This window comes from Danio rerio, chromosome 13 (assembly GCF_049306965.1).
Source record: "Danio rerio strain Tuebingen ecotype United States chromosome 13, GRCz12tu, whole genome shotgun sequence".
Taxonomy (NCBI): Eukaryota; Metazoa; Chordata; class Actinopteri; order Cypriniformes; family Danionidae; genus Danio; species Danio rerio.
In genome coordinates this window covers 40,088,347-40,110,186 of record NC_133188.1, presented here as the reverse complement: position 1 = coordinate 40,110,186, position 21,840 = coordinate 40,088,347, and the positions used below count along the sequence as shown (strand labels likewise).

Here is a 21,840-nt window from a genome sequence, read left to right as displayed (position 1 = left end):
TTGTGGAAACCAATAAAAACAACTGCATTTATTTGAAATAGAAATCTTTTGTAACCTTGTAAACACCTTCAATGTCACGTTTGATCAGTTTAATCCATCCATAAAAGTATTATAAAAAATATCGACCTCCAACTTTTAAACAGTATCATGCAAATGCTTGTATATGTGATGTTTGCTCTATGCATTCAGGTATCTACCTGACTAACATTCTGAAGACTGAAGAGGGGAATCCAGATTTCCTAAAGCGGGACGGAAAAGAACTGATCAACTTCAGCAAGAGACGCAAAGTAGCAGAAATCACTGGAGAAATCCAGCAGTACCAGAACCAACCCTACTGCCTCAAAGTGGAACACGACATAAAGGTTGATATGTCTCCCACTCCCACATACTTTTTTTCTTTCATTATCACAAGTGTAAACTCTTTGTTTTTCCTGTTTTTCTGCAGAGGTTTTTTGAGAATCTGAATCCAATGGGGAATATGAATGAAAAGGATTTCTCTGACTATTTGTTCAATAAGTCTTTAGAAATCGAACCACGGAACAGCAAGCAGCCACCTAGATTTGTGAGTAAAATGAATGGGTTTATACGGATAGTTCACCCAAAAAATGAAAAGTGTCACCCCCTTATTCCCTTATTCAGATTTTCTTACCACTTGGTTTCTAGTGTGATCCTGAAAAATCCGTTTCAAGGGTTATCTATCCCTTCCCCTTAGCCCTATGCCTTCAAGCTAAAGAGAATTGGGACACCCCTACCCCTTTACAGGAATCCACAAAATGAGGGGTAGGGTTAAAGGGAAGGGCTAAGGGGTAGAATTGGGATTGGGGCTTTATCTTGCTGGAGTTTATGGCCGTTTCACTTTACTTTAGGACGCATTAATGCTGCCCTGTAGGTCTATTGGAGACAGTCTTAAATATTCCTAGCAAATCTAATAAATGATGGAGACATCCTCGTTACATACACGCACTTCATAAGTACATACATCAATTGCACTTCAGCAGCATTTATTTGAGACCGCACAAGAAAATCTGCACTTGGCAGCATATATTTTAGAACGTGCAAGAAGTTTTGTGCATGAACAGGAAATCGGCACTCAAGCATAGATATTTGAATGCTTGTGTTACATAAATGTGATCTCAACTTGCGTAATACTGCGCTCACGACATTTGTCATTGAAATAACGCCATAGGTAGTTGGTAGATCTGTGCAAAAGGCCTGCCGCCAAAGCTGAAAAGAAATCCTAGAGGAAACACTGAACACCTATTACATAATTCTGTGTTGAACAGAAGAAAGAAACAAAAAGTAAAGTTTAGTGATTTAATGAGAGAATTTTCATTTTTCAGTGAACTATCCCTTCAATGTAATATTTAAAATTTTCTTACTGAGTGTGTGTTTCTTTGTAGCCCAGAAAGACTACATATTCTCTGAAGTCTCCGGGCGTTCGGCCTGTGCGCCAGGCGGTAGGTGGAGGAGGGACGCTAAAAGGTCACCCAGTGCCATTAGAAAGAGAACCACCTCACAAAATCACCTTCAGGAGCATCGCAGAAACTGAACCCGAGACGCCTCCCTCTCTGCCCACCTCTCCAAACACACCCACCCCTCCGCAGTCCGCCAGCTCTGACTTCAACTCTGTGTTTGAGCAGGACTTCATGCCCTACGGTGAGGGAACACTTAGTTCAGTGGGAATGCAGGTCATACACAGATCAGCATGATATAAATGCCATCTTCTGTGTTTTTCTGCAGGTAACAACACCATATTTGCCCCAGTTTTTCTGCCGCAGTCCAGTAAGTGTCAAATTGTATGAATAGGTCCAGATTTACAAAGTAATGCACAAATTAAACAATACAGAAACAGCAGCTTTGCTTCTATAATGACCAATGCAGGGCAAATAATCAGGCGTGAGTAAATTAGTTAATCATGCTTTTTAGGCATTAGGTAGTGATGCAAATCCTATTTTGATGTCTGTTGCAAAGCTTAGTAAATCATGTTGCATTACTTCATTTCTTTTCTGCCATAGATCTTGCATGGACATTTTTGCAAAATTTCTGAATCGGAACAGACTATAAAACTATTGTTTTTCTTTGACAGAGTTCCAGTCTGTGTCATGTGGTAGTTTACACCAGTTGATGAGTGATGAGCCACTCAAGCCCCCTCCATTACCTCCTCGCAGGAAAGATACTTCTTCAGATAAGGTAACTTGCATACTGTGTTCCTGTAGTCTTTTTTTTTAAGTGAAGCTTATTAAATTGTGTTGTAAGAACATCTTATCATGCTTGATGTTATATGAACATTGAGCCTGAACAAATATAAAGTGCAACCAAATTTCTGTGTGCATTAGTGCAACTAATCAGGTATGTGATTTCCGTATTTTCCGAGCTCACTTGGGCGACCCCTGTAATTTGTTAAAGTCTGAAGTTTTTTTTTTTTTTTGTTTGTTTTTTTTGAGAGGGGGGGTCACAGTCAGGGTCATCAGCATCAAAGGTTTGCCCCTTTATTGTATCTCATTGTGCACAAGATGGAGCAGTAACTGCTTCATTTTGGTGTTTGCAGTCCTATAATGTGCGCGTATGAGGAAACCGCTGACAATATGCAAGATTGTGCACGACTGTGCACTTTTCCCACTCTCACATTTGCATGTCACAACCACGTGTGCTCTATGTACATCATATATTAAGCCAGGACACACTTTTGTTGTTATTCTGCAGGTCAATTGTCATTATGTTTTCATTTATTTTGTGAAAGGGGGTTCATCTTTTTTTGATGTTCTTGGCTGATCACATGCCTGATTAATGTTAGTAGCACAATATGAACATATAGGTTGCATTTGAATACAAGCTACAGCAAGTTTTAAAAAGCAACCTATACCAAAAATATGATAACATCATTAAGCATGTCCCATCTGCATTTTGTAGATAAATTTACAGATTTTGTAATGTCAAATTTTGTTATTCTCTGTAGGTCAACTGTCCTTATGTTTTCATTTATTTTTTGCTACAGCCTAGCACTTGAAATGTAACACCTGAAAGTTTTGCATTGTGTAGATATATTTACAGATTTTGTAATGTCAAATTGGAATATATTTTAAAACAGTTTTCATAGTATCATGTTGTGCTGTTATTGACACGAGTGCAACTTTCCTGTGTGAAGAATTCCAGGTCTGACAGTCCTCCTGCCATTCCACCACGATTGCCTCCTCCTCCCCGCCTGCAGCCGCGTGTCCCAGTGATCAACGGGCCGACGGATGGGCCCTTGCCGAGCCCCCCACCACCTCTGCCCCGTGACCCCCTTCCGGACACTCCTCCACCAGTGCCCCAGAGACCACCCGAGATCTTCATCAACTACCCAGTGAACATGCAGCCATCTCCAGGGGGCCGTTTCCACTGGGACTTCACCACCTCACCTAGCACTCCTAATACCCCGCCTGGCACCCCCTCTCCCCGTGCTGTCCTCCCTGGAACCCCTTCTCCACGTGTGCCCCGGCGCCCCTGCACACCCAGCGTCAGTCAACCCATACTGGTTCACCTTCCTCCCCCGACACCGGCACCTCCCATCCCGCCTCGGCACAACTCCACCTCCGCCCTGCCAAAACTGCCACCCAAGACTTACAAAAGAGAACTGTCTCAATCTTCACACACTCTTTCTCAGCCCTCCCTACACACACTCTCGCTAGTTGACAACAGGGACAGCAACGAATAAGGGGGTGACCCTAAAATAGAGACGTTTGAGTTTTAACAACGTTTAACCTGGAAGCAGACAATCTGATGCTAGTAAAAACCTGAAGACGGTCATTGCTCTCGAAGAATGTGATTATCACTCATTTTTCACTTCCGTCACGTTCAGCATGCAAGGTCATGTGCTCGTCGACGGCACATTCGCTGATGGATTTACTGTTCCGAGGCCTTTCACCACCGTCAGACTCGGCTGTGGATGTTTATTTGGTTGCAGGTCAAAGGTTCATCCCTGGTTCAACCCGAACGCTCTCAGCACGCCTCTGTTCAGTTGCCTTTAACTCACAGCCGTGACCTTGACCAGAGATTGTACCCTTCAGGTGAACTCTGAACTCTTTGGTGAGAACTTTTTTCCTCACACTATTTAAAGCCAATATGATGTCTTAACCCCTCCCCCTTCAAAGCCGTACTCCTTTATTTGTCAATTTATCACAATCCCTGCCCCTCCACCAGTACTTACAACCCTTGATTTACGCTCTAGACTCTTAATGTGCCTTCAATATCAGTACTGAACAAAATTGAAGTGTCTGAAAACATTCGCCTTGACCATGCTTAGAACAAATGTCTAGACAGCACCTCTGTTAGTCCGTTTGTGTGTTTCAAGTATTCTGTACAGAGTGACATATCTGCCCTCACTTCTCACCTCGGCCCAGTGGCTGATGTATCTACTGACAATCTCAGTCTGAGACCCACCGGATTCACACACCATTGTAGAGTGTTTGGTGTGGACCAGTGTCGATTTTGTGTGTCTTAATAGTGTGCGGTGAGCCTTTTTTTGCACTTTAGGGCAGTACTGTTACAGAGAAGCAGAGGACTCAAACTCACAATCCTGTGACCTTATGACCCCTGTTCTGCTGATCCCCCTGTCCTCTGGGCTGGTCAGGACAACCATCGGGTTTGTGTCCCCAAGCTCATGATCTTTGGGGCGCTGCAGTCCGAATGTTCTATTGTAAATCATGCCTCCTGCTCTCATTCAGGTCCTCTTCATCAACCAAACCAGGTCCATATAGGAAGAGCTTTGCCACCAGAGCAACTCCTATCCAATCGACCACGGAAACTCTCTCCGGGGCGATTAGCCATAGAGGAACTGCAGTGTTTTGTAGTGATGTCACATCCTGTATGTGTAGACTCATCCTGGCCACTCCCACTCAGCTGATTGGTCAGTTGGTTTGAAGTATTAGTAATTCCCAAAAAACTCACTGTTTGTGTATGTATGTGTGTGTGCGTGTGTGTGAATGTGTGTGTGCGCATTCAAGGCCTGTAACTGCTTTTGTACCATGTTCTCCATGAGACTCATTAATAAACACGCAGTCTTATTTTCTACTGAACGTTTTTATTCTTCTGACTTTACGTGCATCCTGTTATATCAGCATCTCGCAGACCAATCAAATCCTGCTTGAGGACTTTTGTGGTGTTTCGGTGTGCTGGTGGGGTAAGTGAAGAAATGTTTCATAACCTCCAACTGTTTTATTGGCTGAAGTAGAGAAGTCTGGAATGTTGATTGTCTCCTGTTTAGGAGTGTGTCAGACTGTACTGCAGGGTCCTTCACTGTCCTCGCTGTCGTGCCACACTGCTTCAGCCCGCTGGACTCCAGTACCTCTATAACCAGATCTAAAACAACATATACACATGCTTTACAACTGATATGGCATCATGGAGTTTAACATTTGGTGCAGATCTTTATTGGAACAGTTTGGAGGAGCAGGCCACCAATTATTTCAGCTCTGCAGACCTCAGAGATGTATTTGCAGGCTCAAAGGTGAGTGCTGTTCAGAACTTCACCTCCAAACTAAATTGAAAGTGCAGTTACTTTAAAGCCACTTTGAAATGTATGTGCATTATTTAGGAGTTCTTTGTCAATGGTTTTGCAGATTACTGATTTAATATTTCAGTGTTGGCTTTTATAGGTTTTCAAATGAGAAACGGGTGGAACTTTTGTATTTTGTCCATTGGGAATCGATTGCATTTTTGAGGCTTTGCTAATTGCTGTAATTTTGTGTGAGTGACAGATTGCTGAAGGGAGTTGCCAGAAAGTAATGATTAGCACAGATTAACTAATTTTATTGCTTATTAATATATTTATTGGTTATTAATAAATTAAATAGGACCTGTTAACATTGATTTCATGGTGGATAAAAAGTCATTTAACCACATTAGCTGCAGCTGGCCACTTTATAAGCTAGTGTATTGCCAATATTATGTTGGATCCTTATTGACTTCAGAAAAGCCTTAAGATGCTGGAAACATTCTTCTGAGATTTTGGTGCATATTGATATGATAGTGTCACAGTTTCTACAGATTTATTTGTGTGTTTGATCAGGATCTGGTGACTGTGGAGGCCATTTGGCTCTAGTGAATTTACTAATATGTTCAAGAATCCAGCTGATTTGTGCTTTGTGACCAGGTGTATTGAGGTTTAGTTGTCTAAAATGTCAAAAGTATGCCAAGGAAATATCTTCTATATCCTTACACAATCATCATCGACCTGAACCGCTGATATAAGGTAGAATGGATCCATGCTTTTAAGTGTTTTATGCCCAATTCTGACCAGACCATCTGCATATTGCAGTAGAAACCAAGACACATCAAACCAAAAACCTTTCTACTCTTAAATTGTCCATTTTCTTCTGAGTCTCTTTGAACTGTAGCCTCACTGTGGCACTTTGGAGTGAATCCAACCATTGTCACCCTATTTTGAAGTATCCTTCCAAACTGAAGTGTTCAAAACTGGCCACTTTGAAGGGCCCTAAGGAATGACGGATTTCGGGTACAACTCATGGACCACAATGATCTCTTGCAAGTAAGGTTGTTTGGTGTTGCAAGCTCCTTTTTATTTGTAAGAGCTCATCTCTATGCCCTAATTAATTTAAAGCTATCACCTCAGAAGGTAAACCCTTCAAAGGCTTAAGGGCATAAGAATGAGCCCTTCTGAATGGAACAGTTTCAGTCTCCTGTTCTGCAGACCTCGACCGCTGGTCAACAAGTACTTACTACAACAAGTACATACCAAGTTTTCATACCATTCTCTGCAAACACTAGAGATGGTTGCTTGTGAAAAATTGCCATTGATCAGCAGTTACTGAAACCCTCAGAGCAGCCCGTCTGGCACCAACAACCACGCCACATTCATAGTCACATACTGTTCATTAGTTTTTATCCGTTTAAACTTCAGTCGATGGTCTTGACCAAATCTACATGTCTAAATTCATTGAGTTGCTGCATGTGTTTGGCTTATTAGACATACATGTATACTTCACAAGTCTTCCAGGTATTCTAAAACAAAGACCTCTTACCGTGATTGGTCATTCTCTTGCGGCTGATTAATGATCTGATTGGTTGAGCTGAAGGACACAGAGGTCTCTTTCGCAGGAGTTGCATCACTCTGCAACAGAAAAAAAGAGTGCTTTTGGTTAGCAATGGTTTAGTAGGATTTGCCTTTTAACGTTAAAGGGATAGATCATCATTTTTCTCACCCTTCATTTGTTCAAAACCTATTTGAGTTCCCCCCCCCCCCCCCCCCCCCCCCCCAAAATCCCCTATAATGGGTCATATAAAAACACACAAATCTGTTCAAGGGAAACTAGCTTTATACAGTAGCTTTTAGATCTCAGGATTGACAGGAGTCAAATCTTGAATCAGGACACCCATAATTAAAAGTCAATAAGTTGCTGAAACTTGAAATTAAAGACCAACATAAGTGGACAAAATAGTAATTAAATTGTAAAGCATGCAGCATTTTTTTGTGTGCTCATTTTCTCAAACCTGAGAGTAATTTGGGTCCCAAATTGGCCGGAAAGCAGTGGCGGGGATGCGGTGTGGTTTTGGTCCACGTGTCTTCCCCTGCACCCCAATGCGAACCTCCGCAGGAATGGGAGCCCGTCTGGGAATCTGCCACGGCATCCATAATCCTCCGCTGGCCTGCACAGCTGAATTGTTATGAGTGTAAGACGGTTTAAGGAGAACTGGGACCTGGCTGTCCTCTTCATCATCCTCCTCGTCCTCGTGTGCTACTGCTCCCCTGAGCCGACTGAGAGTTTCATCAGGACTGCAGGTCGTCACTGAGGAGAAGTCAAACACGGACGCATCGGCCACGTCACAGTCTGTGTCTCCATCCTCGAGCCGGTGGGCTGGAGGATACAGGTCAGAGGTGTAAACGCGTCCATCAAGCCCTGGAGAGCCACACACACGTACAGCCAAACCGGCAGAGGAGCTCTGGTTTTTGGCCGTAGTGGTAAGGTTTCCCCCGATGCCAGCTGGAGGGCCGGGATTGAGAAAGTGTGCGCTCTCTCTGGGATGACGAGCGAAGGGGATGCAGATGGGGCCTGAGTGACTCTGGCCTGCGCTGCCGTTCCAGATGTACTCTGATCTCCAGCCAGCAGGGGGAAGCTCACACACGTGCTGCTCACGGCCATTTCTGAGGGAACACAGTCAACGTTTGGTGGTGAAGATGGAGAGTAAGTCACTTTCTGTTTAGTATACTGATGACAAAATGATTAGCCCTCCTGTGAAGTTGTAATTATTATTTTTTTTAATTTCTCTAGTGCTGTTAAATGGAGAGATACTTTTCATGTTTATCAACACATTAGTTTCAATATGGCTAATAGTTAATAATATTGACCATAGTCATTTTTGTAAACATTTAAAATATAAATAGTTTTTCATTCCAGCCAAACACATAGAAAAAATGCTTATAATAGTAAGATAATAGGAAACAGTGTGAAAATTTAGTTTCTTCCATCATTTTTGAAAATTTGAGGAAAAAAGGAGGGTTAATCATTTTGTCTTCAATTGTGAATAAGCACAAATCTGAATAAAAGTCAGTTCAACACTGGAAAAAAATGTGTGAAACAATTTCCACATGCTGGAGAATGACAAATTATTACATTAAGTAAAATATTAAGGAACAATGACTTTTTACTTTTTTGTAAGAAGTACTTCAGTGACCTTCAATTTATTTGCAACTTTTTCTTTTTAATAGTGTGATTTGATCTACTTATTTAATAAGTGTACATATTCTAATTGTAGTATTTATGTAAAGGACGTAAGGCATTTTAATGTTGACAAGAAATAATTGCTTTATTTTTTATTTTACATTTTTGAAAACAAGTTGAGTTGGTTATCCATGCATGTCTTTTTTTTTTTTTTTTTTTTTTTTACCAGGACTAAACTTCACATACTACAGTGCTTCCCACAGGTTTGAAATATACTTGTGGTAGTTGGATTGAAACACACCATTTATCCACATCACATAAACGGTTAATTATATGTGACAAACAAAACAATTTAATTTTTAACAATAATTTTATTTATTATGACACTGTTAAACACAGTTTCATTTCAATGGGTTAAAGTAAAAAAAAAATCCACTATTTCTCTTATTTTTGATTATTCATTTTTATGATACCTGTTTTTAATCATTTTTATTATTTGTTTTTATTTTCTTATCTTTGTCTTTTTTTATACCTGTTTATGTAAAGCACTTTGAATTGCCACTGTGTATGAAATGTGCTATATAAATAAACTTGCCCAGCCTTGCGTTAAGGAGCCATGTACCCCCACTGACAGGTTAAATCTGCTTCTCTCACTTTCAAGTTCAAAGCAAACTTGAATGCCAAAGCATTTTAGTTATGTTTATAAAATAGCCTTTTTAATATAGCGTAATGACATCATTAAATGCATAAAATAATCAGCAAATGAGAAATAAATGACAAAAAGGAATGAAAACAGACACTATCTCTGAAGGCAAATGCATTAATTAACCGTTACTAATTGTGTTTATTTATTTTGCAGCCAGTATAGACCAGTCATTTCGTCCTTTTCGAGTATATAGTAAAGTTTTACCTGAGTCGTTTAGATTCAACAATGAATTTTTCAATGTTTCTCTCGCTCTGCAAGGGCGATTGTTAACTGCAAAGCCAAGCGAAAGCAGGCTTAAGTAAAAAGGTAATGCAAAAACGCATACAAATAATGAACGACGCGGCTCGCCCAAGTAAAGTCTATGTGTGGGAAGCACTGTTTATTTATTTTTTAATTTGTTTTATTTAAAAAAAAAAAAATTAAGTCTTTTCAGTGTTGTCTAAAAATCTTTAGAAAAATCGGTCACAGTAGAGGAGGGCATATCTTTCATTGTTTAGTATTTAAATAATTGCCATTTATGTTTTTGTCATCATTGTACTACACAGCATATTGAAATAATTCAAATATAATCTATAGGCATATACGTAGTCTATAATCGTATAGTCTACTGGCTCAAACATTAGACATGTTTTGCAATCAGATATAAACTGCGTTCAGATCATTCTTGATCCTGTTTCCTTTTCCAAATTAAAATTGAACATTACAGTTTTTCCTTCCAAGTTATCAGTCAAATTTGAAATAAATTGTCATTATTTTCCCAAAATAAATGTGACATGTATTCCTAAATATGGTATTCCCTCTAATTTCCAATGACGCTCTGGAGTACCTCAAAATGCCACTGGGCCGAGGTAGAGTCTGTGAGATGCCAACACGACAGCATTTCCTCTGGTGTCCAGTGCTGTCCATGCCTGCGCCCGCTGAGACACTGGCCGTATCCGCATTAGTGTTGGCACAGTACTTGGTGAAGGCGGAAGGGCCACAGTCGGGGCTCTCGACACAACACCTGCTTCTCAAACTGCAGACACGCTAAAATTAGCATCAACCACCTGCCACAAAAGCCACTGTCATCCAGTCATACACAAGAGCTTTTCAAAAAATCTCACATTTACTGACAGACAAACAAGCGAACTGACCCCTGCTCAGGTCCCGTCCCCTCAGAGCTGGACCCCGCCTCCTCTGTACTTGGCCCCGCCTCCTCCAAGGTCATGTGACAGCTATTGCAAAGATGCCACAGCACCCGCTCGCTCTCCTGTAGTGAACACCAGTCTGCATGGCCGGCTCCAGAGCTGCGTAACAGAGCCTGGTGGAGGAGAGATCACTTTCTTCTGTACCAATGACAATCACATTGAAATAGAAAACAGACGAAGGTGATACTTTAACCGCTCCAATGTGGCAATGATTTACTGGGGTTTCTCGAACAGTAGTGCAGTAGTGTGAAAAGCAGACCTGAGGTGGCATGAGTTCAACAATGCAGTAATGCCATCTGGCCCCTGCTCTGCTGTGCTGGAGCTTTCACTGCCAACTGGTGCTTTAAAGCACTATTATCACATCTAGCATCTTCAATTTTGTTCAGAATCTTGACTATACGTTTCTGAATTTAAACCAATATAGCAGGGCTTGCAAAACTGCTCCAGGGGCTATTATGCCTTTTAAATTGGGCTACCAATAATTAATCCACTCTTCCTGTCAGGCTGTCTTGATGGACTCTCACAAATTGGGTAATTATATTGTATATAATTTTATGTGTCGAGGAACCACTATCAACATATGCTTGAATTTGCGTTTATTCTAACTGGTTTTGTTAAAAGATGCAGTCCTTTGGTACCAAGTTGCTAAAAAATAAAACAATAAAGGTCGGTCCTTTCAGGTTTTCACTTTCTCTTTTTTCAGGGCCAATGGACGCTTAATGTGATTATTTTCAATTTCACAAAGTTGTTTTTACAGCATCGATGTTTTAATGTAATTACAATACATTCAGTTAAACAGACTTAAGCATTCATTTAGTTGTTTAAGTGTAAAACAAGATGAAAGACCGTCGTAACCACTAGCGTCGTTAGTAGCAATAGCCTAGTGGAGAAATTCCATTGAAAATACTGGGGTAAAATAAACACATATTTTAAAGAGACGATGAGGGGAAATGGAATTTAATTCAGTGCTTCTTGTTTGATCTGAGACCCACTTTATATTTTATATCTAACAGGCAGTGAAGATCGCTGATTTTTAAAGAAATCAGATCTTTAATGTGACAATTGTGTAATGGAAAGACGCCCTTGGGCTGCCTGGCTAAAAAAAATGGAAAGTCTGTGTGCATATAGCCCATTTAAAAAATTATTAATATAATAATTTTTTAAAATTGCCTATTTTTAAATAAATGTATATATGCAGCCTATAATAAATGCCATTATATATATATATATATATATATATATATATATATATATATATATATATATATATATATATATATATATATATATATATATATATATATATTTTTTTTTTTTTTTTTTTTTTTTTACAAGTAAATAATGTCTTTTCAATTTCTATTCACGTGAGAAGAACCCACTTAATGTTTTTGCTGCAAAATGCTCACAGTAAGACATATTTTGCTGGATTGTCCTGCTTTTAATGATTCAGATTACTTCTTCATTGTTTTTAAATGAACTCTCTTAAGGACATTTTACAACTTAGAATTAGTTTTTAGAATTTTTATCATGTTTTAGTGCTAAAAATCGTATTTATTTTATCTATTCATTTGTTTGTTGATTTTTGATTTATTATTGAAATGTTCCTACCATGAAAATATCCCTGGTTGTTGCCATGGCATTAAATAAAACTACATCACATTACATTACATTATTTCACTTGAATTTATTTTGGGCAACCAAAAACTGAAGTGTGCTCGACCAAAATGCTACAAGGGATTGTTCTGTGTCAGATAATATAAGTGCTGTATCAATTGCAAAATTTTTCTAGTGCAGTGAAATGTTTGCGTATGGATGCTCGCTATGTGCACTTAACGCAAGTTTGGAAGCACAAAACATGAATCACATAAACCAAAACATCAAACGTAACAAATGAGAGATGTTTTTCTAAAAAAAATTATAACATTTTTAACATGAACAAAAATAGCCAGTAAGTACAGTCTAGCAAACACATATATAATTGTTTAATGGTCGAAATTTTATCATTATTTATCTATAATTTACTTTTAAAAACTTAACTAAACATATATATATATATATATATATATATATATATATATATATATATATATATATATATATATATATATATTTTTTTTTTTATATATATATATATATATATATATATATATATATATATATATATATATATATATATATATATATATATATATATATATATATATATTTAGTTTTGCTGTCACACCCCGAATCATGTTACACATTTTAGTGCTGACTGAATTAAAACCATGATTATACCTACAAAAAAAACATGTTGATGGTTTTATTTACAGTGTATTAGAACCATGGGTACATTTTCAGCTAATGTTACACTGGGTTAAATGCACCAGCTTTTGGCTGTGTTTATTAAGCTGTCTGCATTGATTTAATATTTTAATATGCATTTTAAGTGACATTTGATACAGTTTATTTTTATATATCATTTATTTAAAATAAATGCTGCAACAATACCCGTTTCAGATCTTCTATTAAACAAAGAAGAAAGTGTTTTAAAAATGCAGGAAACCAGACGCCCCTAATTGCTATTTTTTCTCCTCTTTATGAAATACAATAGTTACTGATTTCCAATATTATTCAAAATATCTTCTTTTGCTTTCAACAGAATAAAGAAACTTTTAAAGGTTTGTAACTATGTTAGGGCGAGTGAAAGGTGAGGTAATAGTATTTTTCTTTAAGCAGCCCAACTGTTACATAAATGTTTCTTTAGCACCACATCAGCGTATTAAAATCATTTCTGAAGAATGAGACTGAGTTAATGGATACATTTTGGATAATGAATCATTTTTTGTAATTATTTTGTCCATTTGCAAGCATGTGGTTCACCTGTATGATGTTCAGATATGTGTGAATGCGGGAAACAGGAGTGAACAGCAACGAAAGCAACCTGCAGCTTTCCTTCTCCTCCTATCAGAAAAACACACATAATCACATGAAGCAATATTATGCCTTGCACATGCACAGCCTGATTGCTGTAGACTTATTTTTTTACGAGAATTTTACAATCGCATATTGTGAAAAAGGAAGATCTTGCCTGTGTGTTTTGTGGATTGCTTTGAGGTGAATTTGTACTGAACTCTGTTCTCAGGACCGTTCCCAAACCAGACACATACCCTAGGTATACATCAGAGAAAGAGTTCTGCAAACGAACAAACAAAGAAACATCCATCCATGTTTATCCATATTAAGTTAGGTAAAGATTTAAAACATCCTAATATTTCCCAAAAATAAAAATAAATAGTCATTCATTCCTATGGTGACTCCAGCCTCCATTGCCTCATGATCATATATAAATCATATGAATATGTTGATTTGCTGCTAAAGAAGTATGTCTTGTTGGTGGAATATGTGCAATAAATTTTTGGTAAAAATGTCAATTATTTTTGTAATCGTATTAATAGAAGCTTTTTTATCACTTTCTATGAAAACTGAATTTATTATTTTTATAAATAATGCATACATGATGCCCTACAAACAATGTTTTGTATCATCTCGAGAACAATCATAACAGTAAGAACACTAAACATCATTTTTCATATATTGACAGTTTTTTTCGTTAAGATCTGAAAAGTGTAGCGCTACATCTTATGATCTTTTACTGCTTAAAGGAGGGGTCACCGACCTTTTTGAAAGTGGTGGATACTTTTTGAGTATCGATTAATGTGGAGGGCTAGCAGTTTGATACACACTTCTCAAATAACAAATTTGCTCAATTTACTTTTATATTTAATTATTAATAATTAATGATATTCATCTATGTGAAGACACTGATCATGTTAATGATTCTCACAATAGCTGTCAACAATGATTTAATAATGTAGGAAACAGAAATATCAATATGCAACACTTCATTTCTATAAATCTCTGCAAGTATTTACATTTTCAAATGATCACTTCTACAATATTTTCACAAGCCACTAACAATTTTTTTCAAATCATGCACTGTTGTACCATGATCAACTACTCAGAACACCTCAGCAACACCTTAGCAACCACCTAGCAACGTCTTAGCAACTGCCTAGCAACCACTCAGAACACCCTAGCAACACCTTAGCAATAACCTAGAACACCTTAGCAACCGCCTAGCAACACCTTAGCAACGACCTAGAAAGCCTTTGCAATGCCTTAGCAACTGCCTAGCAACCCCTCCGAACACCCCAGCAACACCTTAGCAATAACCTAGAACACCCTAGCAACACCTTAGCAACGACCTAGAAAGCCTTTGCAATGCCTTAGCAACTGCCTAGCTACAACTCAGAACACCCTAGCAACACCTCAGCAATTACTTAAAACACCTTAGCAACCTATTAGCAACCACTCTGTACACCTTAGCAACCACCTAGCAACGCTATTGCAACTGCCAAGCAACCACTCAGAACACCCAAGCAACCACCTAGCAACACCTTAGCAACAACCTAGAACACCTTAGCAATCACCTAGAAACACCTTAGCAACCGCCTTGCAACCACTCAGATCACCCTAGCAACATCTTAGTAACAACCTAGCAACACCTTAGCAACCACCCGCAACACCTTAGCAAACCACTTAGCAACATATTAGCAACCACATAAAATACCCTAGTGACGCCTTAACAACCACTAAGAACATCCTAGCAACACCTAAGCAACCACTCATAACACCCTAGCAACCACTGAGAACACCCTAGCAACAGCCTAGCAAGAATCATGCCAAATCCATACTAGAAACATCCTAACCTACTGTATACAGTTATAATCGTATAAGCGTCTTAAAATTACTTAAATTCTTTCAACATTTAAACTACTTCAGCCTTTTAGATGAGGCTTACTCAAGCCACCATAAAGTTTGCCTATGAACTTTACTTTTCCAGTTATGTTAGTAGCTTTGTTCTTTTCTTACATTGTTTTGTCCAGTGAGGTTGAGAAAAGCGTCTCCAGCAGCGCAGCTTCTCTCGTCAGTGGTCAGACGCTCTTCTAGGGTGTTGCGGAACAGCAGGTGGCGCTGCAGCATCTGATCAATATGCTTTACAAACCCCACACTGAATCACAAACACAGAATACGATTGTTATGATGCATCATTCAGATAAAGACACTATCATAATGATTGTTTTTACTTTTGCTCTGCAGACTTGTATTTCTCATAGAGCTGATTCAATGTAGAAACATAATCGCGTTCAGACTGCAGCAGCATCTCCACCACTGCCCGCCTCCTGCCTGACAGAAAAAAAACAAAAGATTGAGGATCCCCATTTGAACATTAAACAGTTAAATTGCCTAATAGAGATTATATACCTCGCCTTAAGCAGCTGTGTGTTGCTTGGCAGGAATGAACATCTGCACCTGAAAGGGTTAACAAAATTGTTGACAGCAATTTTATAGAATGTCTAATATCATTTGCGTCCAATCATCCATATTAATGATTCTTAACATTTTAGAATATAATTTTAACTATGTAATTTTGGGCCCTCTACTGGTTTAACTGTACAATTGCAAACATTGTATTTTGGTAATTATGTAAAGTCAAGGTCACACTAGAGTCAAGCTGCCTTTCCACTGCACACGATTTTCGGACACGACTGTCAGAATACGCCCCCTTGTGGCAGTCACACAGAGTTTTCAGTTTTTTTCATGCACAATGGGAGAGAAGCTGATTCTCACGGCATCCCGAAATAAAGGAGTGCAAAAACAAGAGCTTTTATTCTCCGTCTGTTCACCGCTAAAACTTTTGAAGGGAATGTGGAGACGAGATTTTTAAAAATTATATTTTTTATTACTCATTTATTTTTAAAAAAATAATATCTAAACTTTTTTTCTGATTCAAAAAAGTATCGAAAAACCTACTATTTCATCTTGCGCACACAGACCCGCTTGGACAACACTGAAATGTGTCACATCCGGTCGACCGGTTGCATACGGTGTAGTTGCAGGAGTTTAAATATTTTAAAGTCACCTTCCCACTGCACAAAACATTTGGACACGACTGTCAGAATACGCCCTCTTGTGGCAGTTGCACAGACTTTTTTAGTTTTGTCGTACACAATGGGAGAGAAGCTGATTCTCTCGGCATTCCGAAATATAGGAGTGCAAAAGCTTTTATTCTCCGTCTGCTCACCATGGTTAAATGAATGAATTAATGAATACTAGAAACCCACTGACCTCTAAAACTTTTAGAGATCATGTGGAGAAAGATAGAATTTATATATATATATATATATATATATATATATATATATATATATATATATATATATATATATATATAAACTTTTTTTCTGATTAAAAAAATTACAAAAAAACCTACTATTTCTCATCTCGCACACACAGATCTGCTTGGACAACACTAAAATGCGTCACATCTGATCGCATACTGTCTAGTCGCAGGAGTTTAAATAATTTAAAGCCACCTTACCACACCATTTTCAGTTTTGCCGTGCACAATGGGAGAGAAGCTGATTCTCGCGACATCCCGAAAAAGTGCAAAAGCTTTTATTCTCCGTCTGTTCACCATATTTGAATGAATGAATACTAGAAACTCATCGACCGCTAAAAGTTTTGGAGGGAATGTGGAGAAAACATAAAAAATTATATTTTATTAGTAATTTATGAATAGCTGAGAAGTTAAACCAAGGTCCTGACTCTCTGTAGTCATTAAAAAATCTCATGGCACTTCTCATAAAGAGTAGGGGTGTAGCCCCGGTGTCCTGGCCAAACATCCCCCATCAGCCCTTAAGGCTGATTTATACTTTTGCGTCAAGCGGACAGCGGGGTATGCTACAGCGCAGCCTAAGCATGGACGTATAGCCTTCGCCGTGGCCGTCGGCATCGCTGGCGCGCACCTCTCAAAAAATTTAACTACACGTCACAGCCACGCCTAGCGCAAGCTCTGTCATTGGTCGTTGGAACAAAAACACTTCACTGCCAACCAGCGTTTCAGAAGTCTTATTGCAAAGCAACCGAAACAACGCTCAGAAGTATAAATGCATGGCTATGCGCGTTGCACGTAAGCCGTGGGTCACACCGATCACTTGACGTGGAAGTATAAACCAGGCTTTACCCATCATGACCTCCCATTCATCCCCTTCCACTATCACTGTCTCTCCACTCCACCTATAGTTGGTGTGTGGTGAGCGCACTGGCGCCGTTGTTCTGTGGCTGCCGTCGCTTTATCCAAGTGGATGCCGCACACTGGTGGTGGTGTGGAGAGACCCCCTCGTGACTGTGAAGCACTTCGGGTTAGGGTGTACGGTGTATTTATATAGCACATTTACACAATAAATACACACAATACATAACTTTACATAGGTTAAAAATGTTGAAGTGGTCTCTTAAGGTACAAGTTCACCAAAGCATTTTTTTCAGAACTGAGCATATTTTTTCAAGCGTCTAACAAATTGTTTAAAATTGTGCTTAAACAAGTGTTGTTCAATAGTTTTACCACAACTATTGTGTGTATATCTGATTATTAAGCTCACCTGTATTCTGTCTGGCACGTTGCCACACCTGTAATCCTTGCAGGTAACAGTGTATGAGAAGAGCACCTCCTGCTGATGAAACATGAGGAGCCTCTGCTGCACCATCACTACTGCATCCACTACTGTCATCCACTCCATTACTGCACACACACACACACACACACACACACACATTGGCAGTGTACCACAGTCTCAGTCATAATTTCTGTTAGTAAATTTTTACATGTCTGTTTGTGTGTGTGTGTCTACGTAGTTGTTTACTTCTCTCGTCCTGCATTCTCTGGTGGCTTTCTGTCTTGTGCCTCACAAAGCTGACGAAACTGACAGCGTACCTCCTCCAGCTCCTCCTGAAGTCACACATATAATGAGTGACTTCAGTAAACAAGCACACGCATATATATCAGACTGACCGTGATCCCACCTTAAGGGACAACACCAGGCTCTCGAGGTGAAGGGCCCGCTTGTTGCAGCCGTGTCTGGTGTCCTCCAGCTGGCTCTGCAGCTCTGTGTCTCCCTGCTGAATCTGATTCAGCTCCAGCAGCGCTCGAGAAAACCCTGCCCGTAACTCACACACCATCCCCTGAACCTGAACACGACACAGGTCAAGCTGAGCACTCAGTGAAGACTCTTAATGACGATTGCACTTACTAAGAATTATGGGTGATAACTGAGCAAAGATATATATTTTTTAAGTTTTACTATTTGCCATAACTAGCCAAGTGTACTAATTACTAATTACGCTAATTTTTTGACAATGGTACTACTGATAATTCTGCATAATAGTTCAAAAAATGTCTTTTTTAATGACACTAAATGTTTACAGATCCTTTGAGAAACTACATTTAAACTTAAACATATTTCTTGTTATTCCTCTGTTGTGTTGAGAAGAGTCTGTGTGTGTTTGCTACCTTAGAGATCTCTCTCTCCATGTCTCCCTCATGGGATTTCATTTTCTGTGTGGAGATACACAAACATCATTGAACACACACACACACACTAGAAGGTTTGTAAACATACTCTGCAGAGAGGCAGGTGAACACTGAGATTTATGTTGGTGTCGTAGGAGCAGCACAGCAATATAAGACATGATCATCCATTTATTGTTTGTTATTAGGCTGCACATGTATGGTTTGAGTATCGATATTGCAATGTGTGTGTGTCTGCAATAGTCACATAATCCCAGTCGATCTGAATTAATGAAATCTTTCTGAATAGATTTCTGTTCAATTGTCAATTATCTGGTGAAATTATATTTATGTTGTAATATATGGCAAAACAAAATATCACATTGTCAGATTTTTCCAAATTCCTGCAGCCCTGATTTTATTTCACAACCAGTGATTTGATTCATTTGTTTTCATTTTAACAGGTTTGTCAATACAAGAATACACCAATATTTCAAAATATAGCTTTCACTGCAATGCAATAGGAGGGCCAGTTTCTTTCATTCAACAGTGAAGAAAATATGAATTAAATTTCTTGGACTGTAGTGTTTTTGTTGTTGTTGTTGTTATTGTTTTTTAAGTTCTTTATGGAAACTTTAAAGCCATTGAGCTACACTGTTAAATATAGCGGTTCAAAAAGAGGATTCATTTGCTTTTTTTTGGTTCCTTAAACGCAGGGATGGCCAGTATTTATGATACATGCATATCAAATACGTATTTTAAATGCAAAATAATATTTTATCATTTGTATTTGATGGGGTTGTTGAAAATGACTTAATGTTTTGTATCAAAATACTTTAGTGTCTTGAATTTTTGTATTTTTTAAATATTGTTAAATATTTTTTGGTGTGACAGTAGGTAGCACGGTCGGCTCACAGCAAGAAGATCACTGGTTCGAGTCCTGGCTGGGTCAGTTGGGATTTCTGTGTGGAGTTTGCATGTGTTAGTGGTTCCTCCGGTTTCCCCACAGTCCAAAAACATGTGCTACAGGTGAATTGGATAGGCTAAATTGGCTGAAGTGTATGTGTGTGAAATAGTGTGTTTGGGTGTTTCCTAGTGTTGGGTTGCAGCTGGAAGGGCATTCGCTGCCTTAAACATGCAGGATAAGTTGGTGATTCCGCTGTGGCGACCCCTGATTAATAAAGGGACTAAGTCAAAAAGAAAATGAAAGAATGAATGAAAAGACTTTGTAAGAACATGGTGACATCATATAGATCAGAGATGCCCAAACTAGGGCCTGCAGGCCAAAGTCTGCCCATTGTAACCTTTGATTTGGCCCGTCATCCCATCTGAGAAGAGAGGGAGAATTTGGGGAGGGTTGGGGTAATACCTTTAAAACCATGACTAGTGTATTCGGCATTAAACTCCAGAATGTTATAAATGGAATTCTTATGTTTTCATGAAAATAGGTTCATTATAAAATGTATAAAAATATATGATGGATTAGTTGTTATGCTTAATGTTGTCTATATTTAAATAATCCAGGAAATAATTCATGGAAACTTTGCAATACAGCTTGATATATTGACCTTGGCCCATGGCCCTCAATCAAGTTTGTGTTTTGGTCCTTCATAAGAAAAGGTTTGGGCACCTCTGATATAGATGCACCCTCTGATTGGTGCTTTGGACATTATTAACTCTTCCATTTAAAGAAGAACTGAAACAAATATAAAATAGAAAGAGGATATTGTATAAATATTAGTAGCTTTGGACGGATTGCTGATTCCAAAAGTTGTCTTTAAAACCAGCAACATAAAAATAAGTCCTACAGTGGTGATTCCTACAATTCTTCTTTGGCTGTTTTAAATGGCATTAGTTGAGCAGGTATTTTGCAATGTATAGTAAATTATGCCTAAAGATGTGAGAGTGAGAACATATAAAACACATATGTATTGACAGGTTATACAGCAGGAGCAGGATATAGTATATGAAGAGTTTGATGAAGTTTTCAGAAATCTAGTTTTTACATTGAGTATTGAAAAGATAGTTTAATGCTAAAGGGATTGATGTAATGCTCCTTTTTAAAAGTATTTTGTAGTATTTTTAAAATACACTGTATTTTAAACTTAAAGTATTTGGTATTTTATTTATTTTTGTTTTATCTTATCTTTTTATTTGATCTTTATCTTTGTTCAACCCTGCTAATGATTTATTAGTTCATCATAAAAAGCCCAATAAAGATTTATTTTTAGGAGTGTAAGCTTTTTTTAGGAGTCCATTTTTAACAAGTTAGTCACCACAACAGTAAGCCCTGATTACCTAAAATATCATCAGCTGCTCAATATAAAAAGGCTGTTTTTATTAAATCTCCTCAGTAAATAGTGCAGCCAAGAAGCGCGCTTGTTTTACCTCGAGCTCGTCGCCCAGTCAGCGAATCCCAGATGGGGAAAGAAAGATACCTGCCAAAGAGCTCCACCCTACAGCAGAGAGGGGACAGATTCATAAATGAATCTTTAAATGTCTTGAAATGTCTTAAAACTATTTGTACAACACATTTGCTAAAAGAAAATGTTAAATGCGCAATACAAATGAGCTTGAAATAATTATTACTTCAAATTTCTAAAACCTATAAATGACACAACATTGCAGAAAATAATAATGCTAAGAAAAAACAAAAAAGCAAAGCAATTAAAGTCAAAGGCAGTTCATAATAAACATGACTATAAATGCGCAGCACGCGCATACTCACAAGAAAACAAATCTTCAAGATTTCTTTTTCAGTTTAAATGTTATTCCATTTCTCTGACAAAGTGGTGACCTCATGTTTCTGTAGTTCAGCGTGTCTCCCTGAGCTCGTGCGTGTCCCGGTGTCCGGTCTGTCGGTGTCGGTACACTGCGTCTGTCTGCAGAGGGATCCAC

General features: G+C 38.4%; 2 protein-coding genes across 4 annotated transcripts in view; one reads left to right on the top strand and one right to left on the bottom strand.

The window, feature by feature from the left end:
• Window positions 1-5,047, top strand: part of sos2 (son of sevenless homolog 2 (Drosophila)) — a 25,083-nt gene extending 20,036 nt beyond the window's left edge. The window contains exons 18-23 of the mRNA NM_001347683.1: window positions 190-362; window positions 446-562; window positions 1,401-1,656; window positions 1,741-1,782; window positions 2,087-2,190; window positions 3,146-5,047. Coding sequence (NP_001334612.1) covers window positions 190-362; window positions 446-562; window positions 1,401-1,656; window positions 1,741-1,782; window positions 2,087-2,190; window positions 3,146-3,694 — 1,241 coding nt within the window. The 3' untranslated portion in view covers window positions 3,695-5,047. The remainder of the gene's footprint in view (window positions 1-189; window positions 363-445; window positions 563-1,400; window positions 1,657-1,740; window positions 1,783-2,086; window positions 2,191-3,145) is intronic.
• si:ch211-67f24.7 lies at window positions 189-21,840 on the bottom strand. 3 transcript variants are annotated; one of them, XM_073920186.1, is made up of 16 exons: window positions 21,671-21,840; window positions 21,331-21,398; window positions 18,946-18,990; window positions 18,459-18,623; window positions 18,299-18,384; window positions 18,038-18,177; window positions 15,858-15,905; window positions 15,680-15,779; window positions 15,465-15,603; window positions 13,621-13,700; window positions 13,413-13,493; window positions 10,497-10,663; window positions 10,190-10,378; window positions 7,489-8,140; window positions 7,020-7,108; window positions 5,042-5,337 (listed from the first exon to the last, which is right to left on the bottom strand). In XM_073920186.1, exons 12-16 carry the CDS (start codon window positions 10,568-10,570, stop codon window positions 5,250-5,252), a joined length of 1,092 nt encoding a protein of 363 aa, XP_073776287.1. In that variant the 5' UTR covers window positions 10,571-10,663; window positions 13,413-13,493; window positions 13,621-13,700; window positions 15,465-15,603; window positions 15,680-15,779; window positions 15,858-15,905; window positions 18,038-18,177; window positions 18,299-18,384; window positions 18,459-18,623; window positions 18,946-18,990; window positions 21,331-21,398; window positions 21,671-21,840; the 3' UTR covers window positions 5,042-5,249. The 3 variants fall into 2 exon arrangements, 2 of the variants coding, with proteins under 2 accessions (XP_003199789.2, XP_073776287.1); XM_003199741.7 differs by having other exon boundaries at window positions 189-5,337; window positions 13,621-13,725.